At 40.8% G+C, this 25,837-nt stretch overlaps 1 protein-coding gene and 1 long non-coding RNA gene across 2 annotated transcripts; one reads left to right on the forward strand and one right to left on the reverse strand.

Annotated features, from left to right (window-relative positions):
• Nucleotides 1–545: 545 nt before the first annotated feature.
• On the reverse strand, nt 546–5,563 carry LOC146764928 (endogenous retrovirus group K member 6 Gag polyprotein-like). The gene is made up of 2 exons (XM_085563379.1): nt 3,381–5,563; nt 546–3,220 (listed from the first exon to the last, which is right to left on the reverse strand). Exons 1-2 carry the CDS (start codon nt 3,987–3,989, stop codon nt 2,657–2,659), a joined length of 1,173 nt encoding a protein of 390 aa, XP_085419505.1. The 5' UTR covers nt 3,990–5,563; the 3' UTR covers nt 546–2,656.
• Nucleotides 4,810–25,577, forward strand: LOC146764929 (uncharacterized). The gene is made up of 2 exons (XR_014950481.1): nt 4,810–4,946; nt 5,561–25,577. It is a non-coding gene; the product is annotated as an uncharacterized LOC146764929 (long non-coding RNA).
• The last annotated feature ends 260 nt before the right edge of the window (nt 25,578–25,837 follow it).

Consider the following 25,837-nt stretch of genomic DNA (forward strand, 5'->3'; position numbering starts at 1 on the left):
CAATTTTTGAGTCACCATCTGAAAACAGCCTTGATGAATAAGTTCTTGACAAGAAAATGGATCTGAAATTTCCAGCTGGTCTTATGCCAGGATTCTGCCATGCTCCCTTTGTCTCCAAAGTCAAGACACTTGAAGTGATCTCAGTATAAATGACTATTAAATATATCCTAATATCGCGTTCAATAAGGGGCTGCACAAGGGCTTTGACAATGCCACCTTCTGTGGAGACACACAGAATCTGATGCAACAAGACACACAAACACACACACACACACACACACACACACACACACACACACACACACACACACATTGCCAGGGACTGCATAGAAATGAGGAGTTGCTTGGGTGTCCGGAGCCATGAGGGTAATACCCACCTCTCTCTTGTTGCAGTCTGACCAAGGACAACATGCCTAAAACACTCGCAGATCCTAAGGGAAAGAGAAATTATTGGTGTTTAATTCACCACTAGGTGTCACGACGTCTTCATTTTTAACCAGACTACTGAGTTTTTCTATGCCTACCAGAAAGAAAAAAGCTTAAGATGAAGGCAGGAAGCCAGTGTATTAGCCAGATACCTAGGCCCGCTCCAATCTAAATTCTTTTAGTAAAGTCAGGTTAGTAGATAGCACATTCAAAAGAAATAAAAATAGAGAAATCAGCCCCATCCCTTTTGCAGATTACTTCTATAATTACTTCTATACTTCACTACACCATAGTGAAACACCAAGAATGTTATGAATACAGATGATTGTAAAGTTCAGCATGCTTAATACATCACAGGATTCCTTTTTATATTTGTTTGTATTACCCTGCCAGGAATGAGCCCCAGATGCAGTAGAATGACAGGTAGATGAAAGTGAAAAAGGTTTTCCCACACTTACAATATGATTCTTAGAAGAGCTGATTATTTGAAAGTCCATCTGTGTTGTTACTGACAAATACTGTAATTTTTTGTGGCTTTGTTGACCAATAAATATACAGACACAAATCTATGTACATATTTTAATATACATTCATGGGAAAAACATGGGTCAGGAAGAGTTAATGCAACTACCCCTCCCATTGCCACGTACATTTCCTATGCTGCCATGCTCTCCAGGGATGTTTCGCCACTTCCTGATCTGCTGGCTTTTCTATTGAAAAAGCTAGTTTCATGTTCTCCATTGAGCTGAGACTTTTATCTCCTTCCTTGCAAGTAGACAAATTCTCTTCAGGGTAAGGTTGGAACATATTGGATTTTCAAGTGTGTGTACTTGAGGCAGCCAGGAAAGGGGTGAGGAGCTTGCTCTCTCTCTCTCTCTCTCTCTCTCTCTCTCTCTCCCTCTCTCTCCACAGTTTCCACAATACCCTTCTAAACGGGATAAAAAAGAGTTGTGGCCTTGTCAGGAGAAGGACAAACAAATGGTTCATGAGTGCTTTGCCCCTTCTCTCTACATATTACATATCACATTTAATGCACAAGGGTCTGGGGTAGACATGAACCCACCAGCCCAGGAAGAGGCAGGAGACCTGATCCATCAGCCTAGATGCTTCTGGGCGCTTTTAGGAATTTGGCAAGAAGAGTGGACTGAAGCAGCTGCCCAGTATGGGCAGATGTTTTTTCCTCTGACCCCTTGTAGAGTACACATTTACTGGATGATGTACAGCTTGTTCTCTGAGCCAAAGGAAAAATCCAAACATTGCTGGCTGCAGTCAGATTTCTTTTGACCTCTTAAGTAGCTTAACATGGTACTGGCCTTCTTTCCCATTTTAGGTCTTTCCCTTCCTAAACAGCAGAAGGGATTTAATGATACAGCTTCTCAGGTACCTACATAATGCCCTGAGCTGGATTTGTGATAATTGTCTTTATATTTTGTTCACTTTTTGAGACATCCTAGAGAAACAGGGAAATACAGAAGGGAACCTCACAAGTTACTTTTTCTCTTCTAGGTGCAAAGGGTGTTTTTATTGCAATGTGCTATGAGTTTCCATCTTCCTATTCTTTAAGTTAGGAAATTGAGAATCAGCATTTGCACGAGAATTTAAGACTCTACAGTTTCCTGCATCCTTCAAAGTAAAGTCGCTGGGTGGTCTTGGCACTGAGCTCTCATATGGAGCCAGTAAAGGTGACTTTTAGAAGTGCAGAAACCAAGAGATCTGATTCACATTAAAAATATGTAATTAATCTACTCCATAAATTAAGATTGATTCATATTCCATATTTTGTGTGGAAGCAACACGAAAGACTTCACCACTTAGGATTCAGTGGGCATTTTGGATATTTGTTTAAAAGGGAGGCTGTTCCACTTTTTACTTTTCTTTTCATAGTTGTCTCTTAATTTAATAACATTGCCTTAATATTTCCTTTGCTATTACAGAAATTCATATAAAATTTTCTTACTATTTTTCCAGTTTATTTGCCTTGGGCTTTTGACAATATCTTCTGTCTGTCTGCTTCACTTTTGTAAAATTGGAAAGTGTTATAGTAAAATCACAGAAAAGCAGGGGAATTCAACAGCAGGTGCTGGGACTAAGAATATTTTCCACCCATTCTCTAAATTAATGGAGTGTATTTCAAACTGCCATAGTCTTTAATCTATAGATTTAGTTCATTAATCACCATTCTTAACAAATACAGGGCAAACTGAATGTCATTATTAATTAATTAATTTATTTATTGCACCTGATAGGAAATGGGAATATAATGCCTCAATTTATTTTCTGACCCCTCATTTTCAGGTCCTGAAACAAAGCCCATGCCTCCTAGATTGAAGAACCTGCCATTTCTGCTCTTTTTCCCGTTTCCCGGAATAGGAAGAAGTTTCCCATCCACATCTGTCTGTGAGTGACACTCACTTGCGAGATGTTTCCCTCTCCTGCACCGAGGGCAAAGGTCTGGTGGCTTGTTGGGCTTTGAAAGTTGTGGGCAGTTCCTTTTAATATGTCCTTGTGCCCCACACCCAAAGCACCGTCTCTCTGCATTAGGGCTGCTCTTTGTATAATTTGCAAGAGCTTCCCTAACACGTTTTTCAATTTGATCCCCCAAGTGTTCCTCCATGATGGAAGCAACATGTTGTGGTGTCCCCACCTTGCTGCACGCCTCGATCATGTCTGCCAAAGTGGCCTGGTGCGGCATCATGCTGATGGTCCGTCTGCACTCCGGATTGGCATTGGAGAACGCGAGGCTTTTGATCAGGTGTGGTTTTGCTCCCTCCTCGCTCACCTGCCGCTCCACCACCTGAGAAAGACGATCCACGAATGAAGAAAACGGCTCTGCAGGACCTTGTTTGATCTCGGTGTAGATTGTGTCCTGGACCCCCGCTGGAGCAATTTGAAGAATCGCCCTCCGTGCTCCGTGCCTCTTTGATGTCGCTGAGCACGTGACGCGGGAGCCTCACCGCCTGTTGAGTTGGATCGTCCTCAGGAGGATCACCAGCAAGCTGCGCCATGGTGAGGTTCGCATTCGGCCCGCCCTGGTATCTGGCTCTCAGCTCCTCCAGGGATCTCCTCCATGCCTTCTGCCACACGAGAGCTTGGGTGTCTGTAAGAACTGATGTCGCAAGATATTTAAGATCATACGGTGTTAAATCATACATTCCAAAAATACTTTTTAACATTTGCTTGAAATATGGTGATGACAACCCATTGTCCCGAATGGCCTTAGCTAAATCTTTGATTGCTCCACGGTCCAGGCGTTCCCATCTCGGGTTTTGGCCCTGAGCGTCATAGTTCACTGGCATCATTATATTTCCCGAGCCCTGCAATAAACCTTTCTCTTTCTCCAACTCTGCTCGAATGTCCTGCCAGTCCACTTTTGCGCTCTGCAAAGCTGTAAATTCAGTGGGTACTTGCCTGTAGAGTGGAGTCATCTGTTGTGGCTGCAGTTCTGGTGCAGCAGCACTCACCGATACCAATGGTGTCTGCAGCATCTGCGAAGATGAAGGCTGGAAGCCTCTGGAGAAAAGTGAAGCATCTGCTGTGGAGGAGAACACACGACTGCCTTGCATTATTTGGAAAATTTTTGGAAGATGAACCAACAGTTCTGGCTGTGACTCCAAGGCTGTGCTTAAATATCGTAAAAGAAATTCAACAACCCCCTTTGATATTAAAATTTACTCTCCCTGCCCTGAAAGTTTGGCAGACCTTGATTTTGGAATTGTCCAAGCTGGGACACCCTCCAAAGTGGTGATGCGTATCGTTTCCTCCCGTTGCTGCGCCTCAGCAGAAGTGTCCTGAGTCCCGCACTGTTCCGGTGTCAGTGGAGGTTCCTGCTGCCGTGCAGATGTGACTTTTTTCACCCTGGATTTTTTCTTATAAGAAACTGGAAAAAAGTCCTGCAATGTTACAGTCCCACCACTGGGTGGCGCAGTGCATCGACCGGACAAGTTCTGTGCCGCCTGTTGCAATGTTGTGGTTCCGCCGCTAGATGGCGCTGCCGCCTGACCAGCTGAGGTCGGAACCGCACTCTGCTCTTCAATCTGCACTTCTGACAAACATTTTAACACCTCTTCTGTCAACTGATTTACATTTGCAAATCCCGCACTAATTCCCGATAAACCTTTGAGCATTTCTCCTAACAACTGATTCACGTTTGCAATCCCTGCAGTTGATGAAACTGACTCTTGTTGTAACAACTGTTCTAATTCGGTCATGTCAGAAGCAGACAGGGATTGGCCGTGGGCTTGGGCCGTCTGTTGCCATGGGAACGATCCCTGCCTGCGTCATCTCAGGGGAGTGAACGCTCCTGCTCCGACCCTGGCTATGCTTTGGCCTCGCTCCGCCCCGCACCGCCTCCGAATCAGAGCCACTGCCGTCCCCCCCAAGGCTGACGCAATCACCTTCCTGTTCCCATTCCAACCCTGATGTTTCCGTCTCACTTTGCCCGTCTCCTGGCTCCATGCCAGCACCCACAGCCTGCGCGCGCCGGCTCCGCCCCCTGTGTGCCCGTCCCGCGCGTTCGAAAGGTGAGAAATCCCCTCCACCCGTGGCTGTTGGGTTTTGCTCGACCTTCACGCATGTGCCCGCCATCTCAGCTGCAGTGAGGAATGCCTCCCGCTGTCCCTCTGCCGCTTCCTCAGCAGCCCTGGCTGCCGCGGTCAGGGAGCTAAGTTCCCACGCCCTTTGGGCGGCCGCTTCTGCGGCCTCACGGATTCTCGACATTGAACGCGTCACCGGGCGCTCCGAGCGTACCACCGTCGCACTCGCACCCCCCGCTTTCGCCCCGATCCGTCCCGCCCCCGCCGCTCTCCCCGGCCTCGCCTTCTGCGCGGGCTGTTTTGAACTCCCAGCCTGCGCAGATGTGGAGGCGCTTTCCTCTCCCTCCTCCCCCTGCTCTGCACTCACGTTCGCACCTTCCCCCACCGGAGCTGCTGCCGCCGCCGCCGCCCCCCCCCCACCGTGGGTTTGGACTTGGGCAATGCCTTCCTCCCACTGAGGGTCGCGGCTGTGCCTGGCTCACCCGCCTCCGTCTGGGGAATTTCTGCGTCGGAGGAGCTTAGGGACTCTTGGGAAACTGAGGAACAGTGAGAACCCGGGGACACGGGACGCGATGGGGTATCATCTCCCTGATTTTCCACAGAAAGCAATCCTGCCTGTCCTGTGTCTGTGGTGAGAGGATCTGTCCCAAGCTGCTGGCCGGACTGTCCCCCCTCCTGTTTTTCACCAGGAGCCGTAGCTGCCTGGCTTGAGCTGCCGCGTTGTGAGAGTGACTCTAAAACTGTTCTTGCTGAAGATAAAAGTTTTGCGGCAAGCTTATTATTTTTTATAGCCTGATAATATAATTGCTTGTTAATTTCCTGCCAAAAATTTGGCTCATACAATAAATCTGGATCTGAGTGTGGGAAGTTACACCGCACCCATAATAATAAATCTTTCAACTCCTTTTGAGCAATCTCTACCGGATGGGCAGAGATGATGCCCTGGAAAGCAGATACTATTTCTTTTTCCTCTTGGGAGAATTCCCCCTCCATGTTCTTAATTTTGACCGTTCTCACCAAAAGCTGTGTCGGCTCGAGGTCAGTCCGGAGATGGCACTGATCACCGTCCAGCAGGTCACAGGTGAGAGATCCCAGGCGCGCTTCTGGGTCGTCTCCTCCCTGGAAAGTCCCCGAGACGAGTTGTTTCGTTGAAGGTCAGGTTCTTATCTCGAGCTGTCCGCTCCCTCTCGTCTTGGAATTTGCGGCGAGTGTGTGCTCTGCTCTTCTCTCTTTTTTTTTTTTTTTTCCTCCGCTGATGCAGGTTGGAGGTTGTTTGATGTTTCTTTTTGGTCTTCTTGCTGGTGCCCACCCACAGGGACGCCAGTTGTGAGAACCCCGGGTTTGGCTGGGGTTCTCGTGTGGTGGTAGAGCTTCTCCTCCAACCCGTGTTCCCAAAGGAAAACTCCGCAGTCTCTTCTTGTTCGGGCTCAAGATGTTTTATTGCTAGTTATCTAACAGATTAAGTTCTCGGGCTGCGGCCCTTTGGTCAGTGGCCCAGGCAGAGAGGCACACACTCCTGACACCCTGACTGACCGGTGTCTTCTTCTCCTCTCTCCCCGCCCAGGGCTGCTGCTATCTTTTATAAGATATATTACGTATAACATGTTTACAATTATTCCCCAATACCTATTACCTACGTTACCAAGTGTTTTTCTATTCTAAACCAATCTGTGAGTGCCAACATCACCAAGAACATGGAGGTAAGGAAGAAGAAAGAAGAAGGATGGGTTCAGCCCACTTTCCTCCATCTTAGAACTTCTGACCCCCATGTACAAAGTAAAAACACCCCTGTACATGCACTAAAACCCCCCTGTACACTACCAAAAGATATTTCCCTCTACTTTGTGACTACATTTACTATACTATCTAGCACTTTGTGACTGCTTGTTCCACCTTCAAAGTTGGTAATTCATTCCATGGTTCAAACTCGAAATCACAGCTAAATCCAGCTGCCTGCTGGGGTCCAGACTGCGTCTGACCACGGCCTGGAACCTCTAAAAATGTTTGAGAAACATTTTGAGTTCCCACAATTTCTATAGCTGTATGCTCCTTCTCTTCCAAATCTCTTCTAGCTATGTCTTCTCTTGTGCGGATGGGTTGTTTCTGGTTCAGTAAATACTTGTTGACTTGCATAAGGACAAATTATTTTGGAGCATTTTTGCCCTACAGGAAGTAATGCCTATCTAGTGAGAATAGAATGGAAACACCCTCAGGATATCCAGATGCGTTGCTTTAGCCAATTATATCTGAACATCAAGTATCATCTGAAGAAAAGAGGTACATAATTTTTTCAAGAATTTCACATAAACTAGATTACACACTGAGGAGGAAATGTTAGAAATTTCCTAATGTTCCTACAGAAACATTATTAACACTACCAATTGTTTTGATCTCCAATACAAAATCCTACCAATGCCAGTTTGCAAATTGTACTCAAACTGTAGTAGAAGGCTGTCATGGGAATTACCAGAGACCTCAGATTAAACTCTTGAACAGCAGATCTAGGAGTTGATGAATCTTGCCAAATCAGAAGCTCTTCTGAGCATATGCAGAAACTTGGGTTTGGTGCCCAGGAGATCCCTTCTTGTCAAGGCTAGAGGATGTGAGTGCTTAACAGAGTCAGTTTTCCACACCTGGATTTGGCATCTAAACTCTATTTAAATCCCACTTCAGAACTAAGAAAGGACATTATATACTTGGTCTGCACTCCTCTCTTTTTTGCTGTTGGAAAACAGGGAAACTGTTTCACAGTGCTCCTCGAGATATACTGCTAGTACCCGCTTTAGGAAAGGTAGGGATTGTTACCTGTGAGCAGAGATCACACATCAGTGAAGGAAGGGGAGCTGTTCTAGGGACTATGAAGTACTTGTACACTGTGACAAAGGGGACAATGACAAGGACCTCAGACTTACATGGATCTGCTCTTATCTTCTTCTCACACATAACAACCTGAACTTGAGGAGTTGAACTTGAAGAGGAGTAGACAAACACCTAGAGGGCAAATAGAAGGTTTCCTTGTATCCTTAAAGATAGACCAGTGATGATTCTGAATGAGAATTTTGACTGCTTAGGAGCAAATTTGCTTTAAAGTAGGAGGTACACAAACATAGAAAGACCATTTTATAGACAGAAGTCCTTGAAAAGCTATACCTTAAAACAACAGACTGTAGGAGATGAGAAGCTGTAGTATTTTCATTAGACACAGAGGGATCTGAAATACTGTGAGATCAAATGACAAAGAGAGAAACATAAGAACATGGCATGGATAAACTGAGTGGAACAGCAGTCCCTGGAGACTTTGAGTAGGCAGCTGGACTGCTCTTATCTTGCAAACTTATTCAAGTGCTGATTGGAGATGTGTGCATCTCTTCATGAGATGGCTGCAAACTAGGACATCACTCTGGCTTGTAGAAATTTAATGAACAATATTCTCTTGTTGTTGTGTAATGGTTTTTGGCAGATGAACCAACATATAACCCATGGATATGGTTCATTACAATGACTCTGAAAAAATGAAAACTAGTCAGGATTGAATTGCTAGAACACTGCAATCTGTAACATGGTGAAATCAGAAAATGTCTTTAGGAAGCAAAAAAATGTTGCTAAGAGTTAACACCATCAGAAGGGATGTATTTCAGGGAGCTAAAATAAACCCACTGAAGTAGTTTGGTGACCCCAGCAGAAGGCAGTCGGGGCTATGTCTTGGTGGACCCACTTAACTGTGGAACATGTCACTCCATCAGCACAAGCATCTGTTTCAAAAGTGTATGTCATCAAAGAGGCTGCTGAGATGAAATTGCAACGATTAGCCAAACACAATACGTCATAAAATATGCATTCAGAACACAGAACTCAAACTGAAAAAAACCCCAAGTTGTCACTATTGCTCTATAATGTTCCTTAAATAGCAGCTGGGAAAATCAGTTGCATGCAAATCTTAATGAATGAAATCTAAACTTGCTATCTCCAAGTTTTTGAGTGAATGCCACTGATGGGTCATTTACCAATGATACTGTTCAGTTTATTGGCCTTTTTATTCCAGAATTGTGTGTATAAAGCAGTCATTTGTTGTTGGAGGGATGCCGCGGGAGACAAGATTCATGATATCATGATCATCAAGTCTCAGTTTATTGTAACAGATTACACAGTTTATATACGTTCGTTAATTAGCTCATACATATTGCAAAAGCCGAGCTCATGATTGGTTGCTATGTGACTTGTACTATTATCTTAAAAGTATCTTTGTGAATGATACTTGCCTGTCCAGCTGGCCTTGCAGTTTGAACAGCTTAGCACTTCTTTGTTCTTCTCTATCTATTTCTACATACCAAGCAGTTTCAATATCCTGCTTTCTGCACACCATCTACTCTTCAGGGCCATGCGAACTTTGCAGCAGTCACGTAGCCCTCCCTATTTGGATTAATTTTACAGTATCATGTCCCTTGTTGTTCAACCATTCCTCTGTCAGGCTCTCTTCAATTTATGACAATGGCCTCATTTTCACAGCAAGTGTTCCCATATGCTTCTGCTGAAATGGTAGTTTTCAGAGTCTCTAAAACAAGCCTGATTTTCTGAGTGGTTAAAGATGGTTTTTAGTTGTGTAACTTTCAGGCATCCCATATCAGAGAGTTTAGGCTAAGTGGAGAAAGTTAGAGAAGATCTCAGGCAGTTACTAAGTCCTGCCAAACCCCAGGGGACAGCTTCTTCATCACATTTTATATACTGAAAACTTTGTGTCTTTGCTATCTGGGAGTCACACAGCCAGTCACAAATCTTGTCAGGAATGAACACTGCAAGCAGCACAAAAAACAATGTGGGGGTTTTCTGTTTGGTTGGTTTGGTTTTTTTTAAGTCTCCAATCAGCTGGACTAAACATCCTGGGCAGCCCTAATGGGGACTGGTCTCCCTGATAACCACAGAAACTGCTGATACTCAAGCAGAGCACTGAGAAATAACCTGCTGAATGATAAATTGCTGACCAATGCAATCACTGAGCAACTGGTTCTTAATTAATATTTTGGCAGTCAATGTTAATTGATCAAGTTTTAGTACTACTTCACTTTGGACAGTCTTTTCTTGCTTTGATTTTATCTTTTGGCTTTGTAGAGCTGTCTTGTCATATTAATGAAAAGCTATTCAGGGCATTCAGGTGGTATTCACATTATTTGAGATTTCTATGGTAAGTGGCATAAATTTCAACCTGCTTCTTTTGTCCTTAACCAGGAATTTTTCTTTGCACTTTATCTTCCTTCTTTTGTCAAGGAGGGCAAGACAGATGTGCTGGTACCTGAGTTTTAGAAACAGTCATTTGACTGACCTGACTAAGATCAACCTGTCACAGGCTAATGGACATCCATTTGGGAGTAGGTAGTGAAGATGAGATTTACTGTTTTCAGACTTTTTTGGGTAGCATGTTTTTGCCAGGTTGTCAAAGTTTTTGCATGCTGAGCTTACTGTAAAGGGACTAACTCCTAATATAGCCTGAGAGCAATCACATTTTTAAAGTAACATCTCTGATTTATTTGGCATACATGTAGAGATGTCACTTTGGAGCTGGTGTCACAGTTCTGGGATATGAGCTCCTATTACTGCCAATTTGCTTCTAATTGGATAAACACCTTACTTACCTTACCTTCTCACACCGTTCTGTCACAGTCTGTAATGGTGAGTGCCTATCCATGGATACTCCTGGGCTGAGCAATAACAGCTCCAATAGGCCACCAAAATCCTGTACACACTATCCCAAATTTAATGGAACATGAGCTGAAATTTGGCAAGCTCTGTTTGATGTATTTGACAGATATCATGTGTTCTGTCCCTTAAAATGCATTGAATTGTACAATTCAATATATGGCTCTGATGCCATTGGGGGAAGCCAAAGGGAAAGGAAGTTACTCTTTTCACAGAAACACAAAGACTTTGTGATTTCATTCCCTTATGAAAATGAGGTCAAAGAGATCGTGTCAGTGAAGAAAGTGCAGAAGCTGTCTTGAATCCACTGGGTGAGCACCCACTGACAGCGATGATTCAAATCCCAAACATTTCACTATTTTCAGCAGACTGGGGTTCCTATAATCCCCTGACAATACTGTAATGGATGAATGCCCAGTTTTAAAATCCAGAGAACAACAGTATACAAGAAATGGGATGTATGGGAAGTACTACATGCCTTCCTTACAATTTACCTGCACTATCTTTATGATGATTAGGCAACATTTCCCTGAGGGCCAACTGGGTTGTATGAGGTAAATAATGTATTGAGCAGGGTGTTTTGGTTTTTTTTTTTTTTCACCAGACATTGGCAGCAATAATTGAATCTGACATGTTTTACTAGACATTAGTCTCTGGTTCTCTGGCTCTGGCTCACAAATGTGTCGCCAAGAAGCTTTGCCATTCCTTTATAACTAATATTATTCAGAGTTATAATTTATTGGAGCTTCTGTGCTCTTCTTGTCTTGACTAGAATGAAATAAAATCCAGAAATGTCCATTTCTGTTTATGACCAAGAAAAATATTGTAATGTAGAGAGGTAGAGAGGACAAAATACCTAGAAATAACAGGAGGAAGTTTTAGGAAATTAAATTTATTTGAATAGCTTACACAGGAGTCTTTTTGAAAAGGTCATTTTAAAAAGAGGGGTCTCATATGCTTGAAAGGGCAGGACAAAGTGATGTTAATAATAATGAAACAGATTTGATTTTTGAATCTGTGCTTGAATGTATTTTGTGAGCAGTTAATTCCATTGACGGAGTGTGTCCACAGATTGAAAGGTGAGGGTTTATTGGAAACCTGTGTTTCTACAAAAATTGGTTCAACACTGGTTAAAAAAATTATCTATGTACCCTGTCCTTTACCTTTACTTTCTCAGTGGAAATAGATTTAAAATTGAAAAAACTTGTCTTTTATCTAGTTTGCTATTAGTGTACTACTCTCATTTTTCTTTTGGTGGTAACATTAAAAAAATTTGTCATACCTTCTTAATCAATATTCCTAGTTGTAGGACTGCTTCTGAGCTCACTCTCTGGTAATCAGGTGCATGATTCTAAAGCAGTTTTCAGTACAAGTTGTGCACATTGCTGTTCACATGATTCTGTCTATCCTTAATAAAACCTCCTTGTAGTCAATCTGGAATTGTTAACTTTTCCACATTGTGTAGAGGACTGACTAAAAGCATGGCACAAACAAGAGTTTTACTTCTATTTGTTCCAGGTCTTTTCAAGTATCATCAGAGACAATCACTAAAAGGCAGTTCTTTGAATCCAGGTTTGTCAGCATTTCAGTCAAAATGCTTTGATTATTGCAAACCCTTTGTCAGTCTCTCAATAAATGTTTTGAAGGCACACTCTTCAAAAAGCAAGAAGCTTTTTGCAAAGGGATGTGTATGTTTTTCTCCACATGTTCTCCAGTGCACTGCAGCCGGAAAAAAATACAGAGATTCAGGAAAAACATCAGAAAACATTTCAAAGCATCAAGTCATTTCAGCCTGGGATAAATGGCAAGTAAAAGCAGCAGAGTTTCTATGGCACATGTCTAGTATCAAGCTGGATTTTTTTTCCATCAGCCACAGCTAGAAGAATTACAGTACAGTGTAGTTCATCCTGTACATGATAATGGGTAGGCTAAGCAACCTTCTACAGTCCCTTTCTATTTCTGTGAGTGTGCAATTGCAAGGACCAAGAATGTCTACACATTACAATTCAATCTTTTGAATTCAGCACTAGATTTGAAAATATTGCCATGTGACTCTAGGAAGTGGGGATCACTCAATCTCATAGACATTTCTATGTGTATTCAATGATTCCTCAACCAAACGCTATGTATTGAAAAGAATTCTGTTAGCTCAGACAAAATATGATAGACATTGATCAGCCATTGTTATTATTCCAAAGACTTTGGATTAGACTCCTGGTCAATACTCAAACCAAATGTTATATACATAACTGTAAATTATAGAATAATTTTGCACACAAACAACACACCCAGCATACCATTAAAACCAGTTTTTGATAGGCCTAATGATGGAAAATTAGCAGAACATCTGTGAAGTCATATATCAGGACAAGAATTATGCTCAATAAAAGACTGCAGAGTAACATCTATAAATCTCCACCTAATATACTTTACATGAGCAAATATGAGGAGGGGAAACAAGGAACATACAGCTCTTCACCAGTGTTCTTGGTATTTTTAGTGGGTACCATGGTTAATACATGCCCTATCTGTTCTACAGCTTCTGAGGAAGAGATTAGCAAAAAGTTTGTGTCATACCTCAATACAATTCTAGAGAAAACTTACTGATGTTAATTGTGTGTGATGGACTAAATTTGGTGCAAAATCAAACTTTGGCTCTGTATCTGCACTAAAAATATAGCTGTAGAGGGAAAATAGGACATTTTTAACAACTTAGCATTTATTGGACTGAAGAGAGCTTGACAGAGGAATGGTTGTACAACAGGGGACATGATACTGTAAAATTAATCCAAATAGGGAGGGCTACGTGACTGCTGCAAAGTTCGCATGGCCCTGAAGAGTAGATGGTGTGCAGAAAGCAGGATATTGGAACTGCTTGGTATGTAGAAATAGATAGAGAACAAAGAAGTACTAAGCTGTTCTAACTGCAAGGCCAGCTGGACAGGCAAGTATCATTCACAAAGATACTTTTAAGATAATAGTACAAGTCACATAGCAACCAATCATGAGCTCGGCTTTTGCAATATGTATGAGCTAATTAACAAACATATATAAACTGTGTAATCTGTCACAATAAACTGAGACTTGATGATCATGATATCATGAGTCTTGTCTCCCGCGGCATCCCTCTAACATTGGACAAGGAAAGGTCTAAATAGTGCAGAATGGAAAAATGGTAAACATCTTTCACAAAAATAAGAATTACCCCTCCTTCATAGACCCAGATAGCTTGCATGTGTGTTACAAAAATGTGTAATGGAAACCTGGGAAACAAAAGTCTTTTCAGGCTGAGGATTCCAGCTGTTCGCAGACTGTGGAAGAGAAAACAGAGTTTATTCAATGTCTTCAGATGTTTCCAAACTTTCATAGTTCTAAAATTTAAAATCAGTTACCTAATCAATATTAAAGATCTGAGGGAAAATATGTTGACTATTGGATACAATTTAGGTGGTGAGGAATACAAAGGATTCAAACATTCTCAGGCAGAAAGATCTGGTGGCTTAGAGGCAGCAGCAGTTGAAAACAATGCTGGGAGACAGCTCATGTTGGAATGATACATGAATGTTCATTTCTCAGCTGCCCTGATGCAACCTCGTTGGCTTTACTTGGAATGTGGTGTAACGCAAGTGTAGTTTACCTACTAGGCCTGATCATCTGGAAATGAGGACAAATTCCAACTTCAGTGGTGCTAAGATGTAATTCTGTGTCTACAGGATTCACAGCTGACAAAATACCATCAACAATGTGTTTTACAAATTTGGCAACAAAATCATGTGCAGCCTGAGATTAAAACATATGGATTTTATGCTGTCCACTCAAACAGGCATTACGTTTGACATTTTACAGGCAGTAACTTGACATTTTCGTATTACATCAGTAATACAAACTTGTTTTACTGAAAAAGCACACATGGAAGCAGTGAGGCCTCTTTTCATCTGACAAGTAAAGGTATTTTTGCCTGGTGTGCACAACATCCCATTGCCACATATCTGACTTAGATTTTCTGCCATGTCTGTGCTGAATATTGTTATCACTGTTCATCCCTCAAACATTTGGTTTTTGAAACACTCCATTTTATAGAAACAATTAAAGCAAATCCCTTTGCTAAATTATTCCCAAGTGCAGATGGTGGTCCATTAATAAAAGGGGCCTAAATATATCTCACATCAACCCCAACACACTAGGCTGCATTACAGGATAGAAAAAATTCTTTCCTCTCTGCCAGCTCACATGAACAGTCTCTGTTCTGATAAACAAAAGATGGTAACTGGTGCCCTTAGCAATTTCTGAGATTTTTGGTTGATAGTATCATGGAAACTAAAGAAACTTCAGCTTCATTGGTTCTGAAAAGGACCAAGTACTACATGAGTTAAAGCCTCTGGATAAGAGCAGTGCAGCTAAGTAGATGTTCTTTGGAAAGCCAAATTCATATGAGAATGAATCCAGAAGTTTTAACATAATCTAGATGAAGTGGTTCAGTAAAACACTACAGGCTCACTTGGTCTCTTGTCAGTTTATTGTCAGTTTAAACATTTTGAATTTTCTTCACGTGTAAGAAAAATTAGTTCAAATCACCCATATCTGGATTCAGTATTCAAATCAATACTATATTGCTGAAGATCAGAATTGTAAAAATATTTGTTATAAAATAACAGAAAAAAAATGACAATGCAGAAGTATAATGCTGGGGATTCAGGGGAGATTAAATGAGGAGAGAAATCAGAGTGTGCTGTTCTGTACATGGATAGGCAGATAGTTTTACATGCCTGGCTTTTAATGATGGTGTGAAGCATCTTTCTGCCTCATCACTATGTAAGAAGGGAGGGAGGTAGGGGAAATTTACTTTATTCTCTGTCCAAGATTGATTTAGCAAACACTAGCTGCTAAGCCTGTGAGGAACAGACTTCAGCTTGTCTGACTTCAAATGTGTTAAAACAAGTTCTGTATTATAACTGGACAAACCCCAAAGCTGTAGTGCTTTTTGGAGAAGGAAATTTTTCTTCTCTGTGTTTGTATAAAACCTAGTGTGCCCAGAAGTAGCACTTCCTTCTAATAATGAACATGGAAACATGTAACCAGTCTTAAACCAAATCCTGAATTACGCGACCTCAGTCCAAGACCTCTTCCTGCAGTCTTCCCTGTGTCCATGTATGTATTACTCTCTAAAAGTTGCACTCAAAATTGTACTTTTTTAGAGCAATCAATAAGAAAGCCACCACAACAAAATCCTTGTCCTGCAGAGGTCATTGATGGCTTTGTACGGCACGTGACCTTTTGACGGAATAACCTCTGTCCAGCTGCCAAAAGTATCTGATGAGTGAATTTCTTTTGTTTCTAGTGGGCTCCTTATGGATGAAGGTAGCTGGGAACTGAAAATCCTGCCGTGGTTAAGATAGCAACATACTTTACTTATTGTATCTTCCCAGATCTTAGAAACATGTTGATTTGCTTCTCACATCAGATGGCTTGTCTTACATCTCATCTTCTGACAAATTCTCCAATTCCTAGGCATTTTTGGGCCATTGTTTAATATATTTTTATAGTGTGACTAGCTCAAGACCTTCCCCTCCTCCCAAATCTAAATTTTCTTACTGCTTCACAGTCCAGGGTTGGCACAATTATTTCAAATTATCTGCTTTTCAGATGATTCCCACATCATTCCCAGACTGTGAGACAGCCTGTTTATATGATGGAAGATACCAGAGGGAACCTTATACTGATAGGCTAATTGTTTACATGAATGAAAAAAAAAAAAAATCAAAGTAATTTGACTTTCATACTCTGCATGTTCCCATGCTTCTGTCTGATTGTATCATCCTTGGTTTCCTGTGCTGAGCATCTCTCTGTCAAGTTCACTTCTTCCCCTTCACCTCTTCACTGTGGCCTATACTCCCTGTACAGGACCACCTTAGTTTCTGGAAGATCTCTTGCTTTCTAAGACTTACTATCTCAGTATTCTTGTGGGCAAGACAGGATAACCATAAGGAAGTAGCAGAGTGATGACTCTGAATGGAGAACGGATGATGCAAGCAAAAAAAAAAAAAAAAAATTACTGAACCATGTTAGGAAGCGCAAGGATAGTGCATTTATGCAGCTAGAAACAAGAAGTCATTGTTAGCCAGCCAGCCTAAAAGTCAGGTACCTGTATGTGCCCCAGCTCCTTTATTGGATATCATGGATTTCTCTGCCTCATCCTTTGTTTTTTCAGACTGTTAAGTTCCATGTGAGAGGGATAATTCCTCTGCTTGTGAAAAGCACCTTTTTACACTGCTGTGATATTCTGCCCAGGATATTGGGCTCTGAAACTATTACAGTTTAAGCAAACTGGGAATCTCCCACTCGTGTTGCTTGAAGTTTGTGTTACAGAGTGTCTGAAGGAAAAAATTCCCAGTCTTCCTCTGTAGTCTGGCACGTACGTTTCGCTCTTCACTTGGAACTGTTCCTTTCTTATTTACCTACTTCCTTCATTCTCAGAGCTAAATTTAGTTTATCCAGATGTTTCTTTTCTGAGACTACTAGCCTATCTCTACTTAATCTGTCACTCATTGCTTATGGAGTTGGCAAGGAACATCTAGAAAGTGAGGTACTGCTGAAGAGGATAAGAAAGATAAAGCTAGACAATACAAATAGCAGAAACCTGTCCTGCAGTGGAACAAAATGAGTATCAGTTTAAGTTCTATATTAAATATATGTTTCCGTGAATGTTTAAAAACAAAAATGCAATTGATAGTACATTAATTCTTTTATTTTATAGAATTTTAGGACATTTTGAGAAAACGTGCCCAAAAAATACTGTTGACACTCACCTTATATGTTTCTCTGTGTGGACTCAGCTGTTGGTAATCTTTGTTTGGTTTGCATGTTTGTTCTTATTTTTTCAGCACTTACATAATTTTAGACTAAGCTTTATAAATTACATGAGTGCTGAAAAGGTAGAGGAAACAAAGTTGTCTTGGTATGGGGGGAAGAACCATTTCAAAAGTTCTAGTCCAGCTGGCTTCAGCCCTGCAGTGCCTTTTGCATTAATCAGCTTCTCTGTGGTAAGGGGAGAGAGAAAAGCAAAGGAGAGAACAAACATATTTCAGCTGAATTAGTCACAACAGCTGAATATGCACCCGGTTCAGTGAAACTTAAATTGCGTGATTCCATTCCATGTACGACTGGAATCCTCAAAAATGCTCAACCTCCCAAGGCTCGCATAAACTTCTACTGTTCAGGTGCTAATAAACAGAATTGCACCTTGTTGACATACACTTTCACGGGAAAAAAATTAGCAAAATGGGTTTCATTGATCAGTTTTAATGCCCCTTGGTGAGGTTGGATTTTTGTCCCATGCCTGGAGCACAAAGCAATATGTAGCAGCAATGCTGTAGTGGCACAGCAATTACTTTCTGGGGTTCCTCTTGCTCTTTATAAGTAATAACCACAAGTTGCCCCACTGATTCAGTAAGCACTGTCATATTAAAAAGAAACAAAAGGAAAAAAACTGGCCAATGAAATTGTCTGACTTTCTAAGTTTCACAAGTAAAGAGTATTTTCAGTTGCCAGGAGGGCATTAGTCTTCCTGAGCTCTAGCAGCAAGAAGTCTCTAAGTTCTCCATATGGAGCCACACAGCCAGGCAGGCTGGAATGGTTCCTGTGGCAGGGCAAGTAACATCTTCTATAGTAGACAAATGGATCTTAGAGAAGACCCTTTTGTATCATTCCTAGCAATTATTGCTTTCTGAGTCTCTGCAAAATGCTGTTTTGAACTGAGTACAACTTTTCCCAAGCTTTTAACAGACACGACTGGTTTGTTACTGTAGCATAGCTATTATTTAGAGGCTTGTCAAAGGCTGTTTTATCTAGTAGATTCTACAGACGAGTTTTGTGATAAACAGGAGGAGGTATAGAAGCAGCTCTGACTGATGGACACTGAGTTCAGTGTCTCGCAGGTCTGACTGTGTGGTGACATCCCCTGGGAAATGCTCATCTGTTTGCAAATCTGCCTGCATGTCTGCCTGCCTGCAGACAACAGAGATGTGGATGGAAATTACTGCCAGAGACTGATGAATTCCCAGTTAACACAGGGCCCTTGATTTTTCTTGACATAGTGAAGGGACGGCTCTGCTGGCATGCTGACCTCCCTCTCTGGTGATTCAGACTCATATATTCATAATGATGGGCAAACCTCCCATGCTTCTGTTTTGAGCTTAGAGACACATCAGACTACTTTGAATTGGTGAACTTTTTCTTCCTGATTTAAACATGTTTGTTTGCTTTTCCCTGAAGGGAGGTTCAATGTGAAATAGAACATGTTCTTTTTCTAGCTAATCAGAAACATATTCCTGGTGGTGTTGAATGAAGAACATACCCAAAAGGTAAGCAGGTACAAGTGGTCCTTTTGTGCACAGACACAGAGATGCACTCTCAGCAGGCTTCCTCTGGTCTGGAGTCAGATGGAGTGGAGATTAGCAGGAGGAAAGAAATGAGACTTTGGATAACTCTCAGTTTATCATGTGGACTCTGAGTAGGAGAGCTATATAGGGTAAATACCCTACATTTACATTGGGGAATTACCATTTCCTTGTCATCTCCCTCCTCTTTCTCCTCCCCACACTGAGTTTGATTCTCTTCTCCCTTTCTCTACTTGTTTGCTTCATTCACATGCTTGAAGCATTTCTTGTTTGGTCCCATGTCCATCAGATGACCTTTACAACACACAATGTGAGTTAAGAGCTGCGTGAAAATCTCTGCATGGTCGTTGCTTTCATACAGTTGCATAGCATGTAGGTAGCATCTATTAGTATTTTAAACATGCTGAAAGGATTATGCTGGCTTCATTGCACACAGAGCATTTCACTACATTTATCCTCTGTTTTTCCAATAAGAGATATGAACCCAGTGATTTCAAAAACCTGTCTTAAAGGATCATTTCTTAGACCCCAGAGTTCACTTACTCAGTGGGGCTGTTTCCCAGAGAGGCACTAATCCTGAAAGAACCCTGATGGGAACAGTGGATGATAAATTTCTACAGCTGTACTGTAATATAAATTCAGGACAAGAAAGTTAAATGCACTTCTGTCCTGTTTTTGCAGAGGTACCTCATCACAGAGCAAGGGAAAAATAGCCCAAATTCTTCTTGGCTCCCATACATGTGGGCTTTGAAGGCAATTCTTAGTTCCACATGCCCAGTGATCAAAAAGATGGCAAGACTTCAGAGAAGCAAAAAATGGCTGGGAAGAGCAATACCCAGAGGAAAATGAAGGTGATAACATATAAACTGGTAAAAGAATGAGAAATGTTTAAACACAAAGAGTAAGATGGGTAATATTAATATAATACGCAATATAGAATAGAATCACCAGGAAAAAAAAAAAGACAAGAAAAAGGTTGGTATTAGGGAAAACTTCATTAAACCGAGCTCTGTTTGTTGTTTAATAAGTAGATGGGCAAATGCAGTAGTGGAAACCCTGGGAGATTTAAAATGAGACAAGGAGAAGTACCATCAGCATGCAGAAGGGAAGATTATTCTACTGCTGGGAGGTGGAATGAACCATTCATTAGAACATTCATCTGTAATATCTTAATTGGCAAAGTGACAGCAAAAAAAAAGAAGTGGGAGGTAGAGGCTGATGCTTTATTTTAATTGAAAAGAAAAAGGAGTTACACCAATTAGCTAGGAAAAGACAATGGGGACCTCCCTGATACTAATTCTAATTAATTCAGTCTATGACAACTCAATGAAATATCTTCTGTCATTGTGTTATTCAGAGAGAATATTTGCTATTAAAATTTTATTGCTATCCTTTAAAATTTTAGATTTTATTCTTAGTATGCTAGAACTTTCTTCACAAAATATTGACAAAAGAGCAGAATTTTCTGAGAATCTGAGAATTATTTAAGTTGAAAAGAACCTCTGAAGGCCATCTAATACAAGTCCCTGCTAAACGCAGATCCTTCTTTGAAGCTAGAACAGGTTGCTCAGGGTAGTACACAGCCAAATCTAGAAATATTTCCAAAAATTAAAATGGTAATATTTCCTTGAGCCTCCTGCTTCAGTGTTTGATCTCCTTTGCTGTGAATTTCTTTTTCTGGAATCAAATCAGATTTTCACTTGCTATGTCTCTTCTCTTGTGCCATTAAATTGTCCCTTAAAATGACACCGTAACTATAAGATATATAAAATGAAAGTTAGAAAACAATAAGGACAGATTAAGGCATATTTTAAGATTAGGAAGTCTTTACAAGAATTTGAATTCTTCAGAAATCTCTCAGCCATTCTAGAAACACTTTTCTAGAATGAAAATTTCTGCCTGCCTGTAGTTCTGTAATAATTTGTGAAAAATTTCTTTTAGTGGCTTTCTCTGACCCCAAGCTCATAGTAGTAAATTAAAACCCCAAGTAAAATACCAGTAAACAGATCCTTGAATAACACTGATCAAGTAATGCATGTCTAAACATTAACTGAAAATAAATTAAGAAAAAAAATGGTGTATTTAAGATTACTAAGAGGGTAGCACAGTGTGGCATGGTGACATACAGGTAGTAAACCTAATCAATTTGTAAGTCAAGTTGATTTACAAAAAAAATATAATGAGACTGAAAGCAGGCAGTGAACAGTGGCAATAATTATGAAATTCCCTATTGAGACAAGTCCTATTTCTTGGCACACTGGTCTTGGTTAAATTGGTCCATGGACAACCTAAACAAGAATCACCAGACAAATGTCAATATTTGAAGTGAGAGAACAACAGGCATTTTGGATAGCAAGCACATTTTCTTTGGGTCACCCACCTTTACAGCTCCATGTTGTTCAAATATCAACAATATATATTTTAAGAGAATATGTATGTGTCAGACTAGGAGCACAGGTCTGTCAGAAGGATCATCCAGCAGTTTAGAAGAAGTTGCGAGTCTTTTCTCCAGCCTAAAAACTGAGGCATCCTAAAACCAGATTCTTTCTTTTTTTGTTTCTTTCTTTATTTTTTTTTTTCAACTGTACTGAAATACTGTGTTTGTTCTTTCTAAACTACCTTATGACATTTCTATATGAGCTATAATACAATAGGTTTTGGACACATTGATGTAAGCTTACTCTGGTTAAGAATATATCAAATTCTACATTTGCCTCCACTATTCATGTCTGTGCCTCAGAATTTTTCAGGGGCTTCACTCATATGTTACTGATAATTTTCTCCACTTTCGTTTGCAGGGAGACAGCCCAAGGAGCTTGGCCAGATAAGTGTCTCAGGGATATTTACAGGGGTGCTCACAGGGAAGAGACACGGGGTAAATGTATGGAGATGGTACTGAAAACATCTTTGTCATTTTAATAAGGAATAAAGGAGTGCTCATGCTCATCTCTCACTGACTTTCCCCACATTCAGTGATTTAATTCAGATTTTGTTCGTATCAGTCTGGGGATTTAATAATCTGTCACTGCCTAATGTCTCTGCATGCAATCAAACACAGATATTGTGCTATATAGAATTCGCCATAAAATTTTATGCTGGTTATTGTTACCACTGTGTCTGTCAGCTTGAACACCTGCTGTTTGGGGAAGCAACTGCCAGTTCTGACATCTGAATGCAATCCGCAAAATTATAACCACGCATCACTCAAAACATCCATTTCCAAGACACAGTCCAAGCATCATCATTTCCTTGGTTGGTTGCCTGTTAGTATCATTTGTACTAAGATCTTGGGGATAAGTAGAAAAAGTTTCCAGATCTACAGCCATATACCCTAACTCTCAGACCACAAGAAAAAGCATTACAAGTGAGGGGGTGAGGGGGGGAAATTACATTTTTTAAGCTTTGAAATGATTCTAAAGGTAGGAAAAACAAAGCCTTAGTTTTAGGGAGTTTGTCCATATGTTGGGTAGAACAAAGCAGAGAACTATCTTGATTATCTTTTTGTTAAGCAGCCAGCTAAAATTTTGCATGAAAAATCATAAAGCCAATTTTGCAATATTTTCTCAGTTTTGTGTGAGGGGAAAAAAAGAAAATTCTCATTTAAAAAAACCAACAAATCTCAGATTTGTTAAAAAGTTTTCTTTCTCTTTTAAGGACACATGAACAACACACTACTTTGAATAGACCTTCAAAGCAATACCTAAATAAGAACATTTGAGTGATTTTGAGAGTTAAAGTGAGCCCCATGGATTTACTTGGGGAAGGTAACAAGAAAGGATTTAGCACCCATTTGAAATGTGGACAATCCTCCATCATGTGACATGGCAACAGAGGAAAATAACTTTCAACCCAAAAGAGACGTATTTGGCCTGTGAAGTTTCCTACCTTGTCTAAAAGCAGCCCTTGTCCTAAAGCCACCCCTGTGTATCTGCTAATACAAATAATGCAGATAACTTTGTACAGAAAAGAGGTTTAGAGGGTTAAAGGTTTTGAGCAACAAGGAAGAGCCTTCTTATTTGTAATCATAAAAGTAAAAATCTCATGTTCTTAATCCTGCTTTGGTTGAAGCTTTAAAATACTTTCATGCTGGTTTTAAGGCTTCATTGCTACAACTTATTGTTGCAGTTCTGCCCAACCTGTTAAATACAGGCTTAACTGCAGCTGCTAAAATATTTGTAAAGTCTTACCTCACAGCAAAATGGACTTGCACAGATGAAGACCAGGAGGAAGGCTATTAGTGATTCAAATTACAGGTCTCCAGTCCCAAATTCACTAGTGAATAAACAATTTGGTAAACATCAGAACTACATAGGCTGCTGAAAATCCTCTCTTTTTACTAGCACTAGGATGAATGAAGGTTTGTTAACTGCACCCTTGGTATGGATCTGGGTACTCCAATTACTCTGGCATTGAGTTAAATTACCTTAAGTGAATTGAATCTGCTAAGTAGAAACTCAGCATCTTAGCTTGGGTGACTAATCTAGTCTTCTGCTTTCTGGACAAACTGAACATTGATGTCATTCTTCTGAAATTAATGGCCTCAATTATTTGGGGTGGCTGCTGGGCCAGTGATTCAGCTGGACTTCATCTGAAATGTCTGTGAAAATGAAGTTTTCAAAAAGCATTTATTTTAAGATAGACATCATTATGTCACCTAGTAAAACTAAAAAAAAGCACCCACACATCTCTGCAAGAATTAACAATGAGATCGTCCTTTCAAGCCATCACATTGTAAGAAAAACTTCCTGCCAGGAAAGTCAGGAAACATTTGGCCAGAAAGACATATCTTATGCTGAAGTCTGGGAGCTTCTTTCCAAGTGGAATTAATTCCACTACTCAAACCTTTCAGCTACTCAAGAGTGAATATGTAAGCTAAATCATCATCATCATGTTTCCCAGCTGCCCAATACATTGAAATCTCTCCAGCATTTCATGGAAGAATGTTTTCTCTTGTCCATACTGAATAAAGTTCTCATTAGTTAAAAAAAAATCCCTTTCTGAAAATATTCTGCCTGAATAATTTTAAAAGCTTTTTTACACAAGTCCTGGGTTTCACCAGAAAGCCCGCAGCAATAATTTTTCACTACTTCAACACAGAGAATTTCAAATGTTTTGTTCTTTCACTGAGACTAGGAGGACACAGGTTCAGAAAATTGATTTCATTATATTTTTCAGCCATTGCAACAAAAATGGTTAAAAATCCAGAACAGGTTAAATGTTCATTCTCAAATAAATGAGAAACAAGATAATAAAATACCTCAGACTAAACATTTACACATTGTCTGCTTGGGCTGGAGTGCACGGACGTTTGAGTTCTTTGGATTTCTGGTGGAGTCTTATGCTACAGCAAAGCATTTGGCTGAACTGCCAATGGCACCAGTTTACTCAGGAGGTTGCAGGCATCATTCCATCATTTCAAGATTCACATTGTCTGAACAAACATAAAAAATGTGGAAAAGAAGCTGAAGAATGTCAATGCAGCAGAGAATGAAACTGGACTTTGTGCTAGCTGGATGCCAAAGCAGCATATTTCCCATCACACCCACACCTACTACTCAGATTGCGCAACATGCATTTTCTAGGAAGTGCATGTTCATCTGCTGAACAATTCAGCCTGAAGCATTTGGATTAGGAGGTTATAATGCCTATCAAAAAGGTTGAACTGCTTCCTCACATTTTAGCTGGACTAACAGCAAAATAATTTTAATATCAGGGAATATTCATCTGAATTTCAGGCTACAAACTAAGGCAGCTTTCTTTTCCTGAGAAGTAAACAACATCAGAGACTTAAAAAGTCATAAAGCTCAGTGCTACTGATAGTTCCAGACTTCCTAGCAACATATGAAAGAATCCAATTCTGTTGTACTAATGACGGAGGAGACAAAGAAAGGTAAAAATCTTTTTTCTGTCTGCAGGTTGGATGTAGCAAAATTAAATTCTGCATAAACAGTAGAGCTGCTCCCTTCTTCCTCTCTGTCCCCTGGCCAGGTCTTGAACCCTTCCTCCAGCTTTCAGAGACAATGCCAGCCCAGGAGACAGGAGAAGGAGAGAAACTTGCTGTAAGAATTGGTGATATTCCCCCTATAACAGGGTGCCTACCAGGATCCCCCTCAAAAAAGAGGCAGGTGGGAACTGGACATTACTGGGAAGCAGATCTTCCTGAGGCTGTGACTTCATTTTGGCTTAGTGCCCTGAGCATCTCAGTGAAAAGTGCTTGGTATATTGATCTGTTTCTAATGCTGAACCAGACCTAGGCTGAGATGGGTGTGCAGCCCTGGGGTGTCTTATCTCAACGCAACGTCTAGACTTTGCTGTTCATGTCATCATTTAGCTGCCATTACCATCTTCCTTGACCAGCGTGGGACATTTATTGTGTCCATTGGAATTGACCAACTGGCCAAAAGGGCCTGTAAGCTGGATGTTTGTACAGGGACTGTCTCCATGGGCCACTGTACCAGGGGCTGCTGTGTGTTACCTCAAAAATGCAAAAAGTGAATAAAGAAAAATTGCCAAGAAAAGGTTAGTAACACAACTGGGTCTACATTGTCCAAAGCCCAATATTACCTTGCTGTAAGAAATTGAAACCAATGCGCTTCTATGAGGCAGTTGAGCAAATGGGAGTTTTCATAGGCTGGATAGAGACTTCTTGATGCTGCTCAAGAGGAATTGCAGGAAAATCCCAAGTGGATATAAGAAAATATAGACAAGGCAGAATTTACTGAGAGACACCTTAGCTCCAGGACCTCTTCCAATGATACCCACAAATTAAACTATGGGTGATTGGATATCTCA

This window comes from Lonchura striata, chromosome 30 (genome assembly GCF_050655825.1).
Source record: "Lonchura striata isolate lonStrDom1 chromosome 30, ASM5065582v1, whole genome shotgun sequence".
NCBI lineage: Eukaryota > Metazoa > Chordata > Aves > Passeriformes > Estrildidae > Lonchura > Lonchura striata.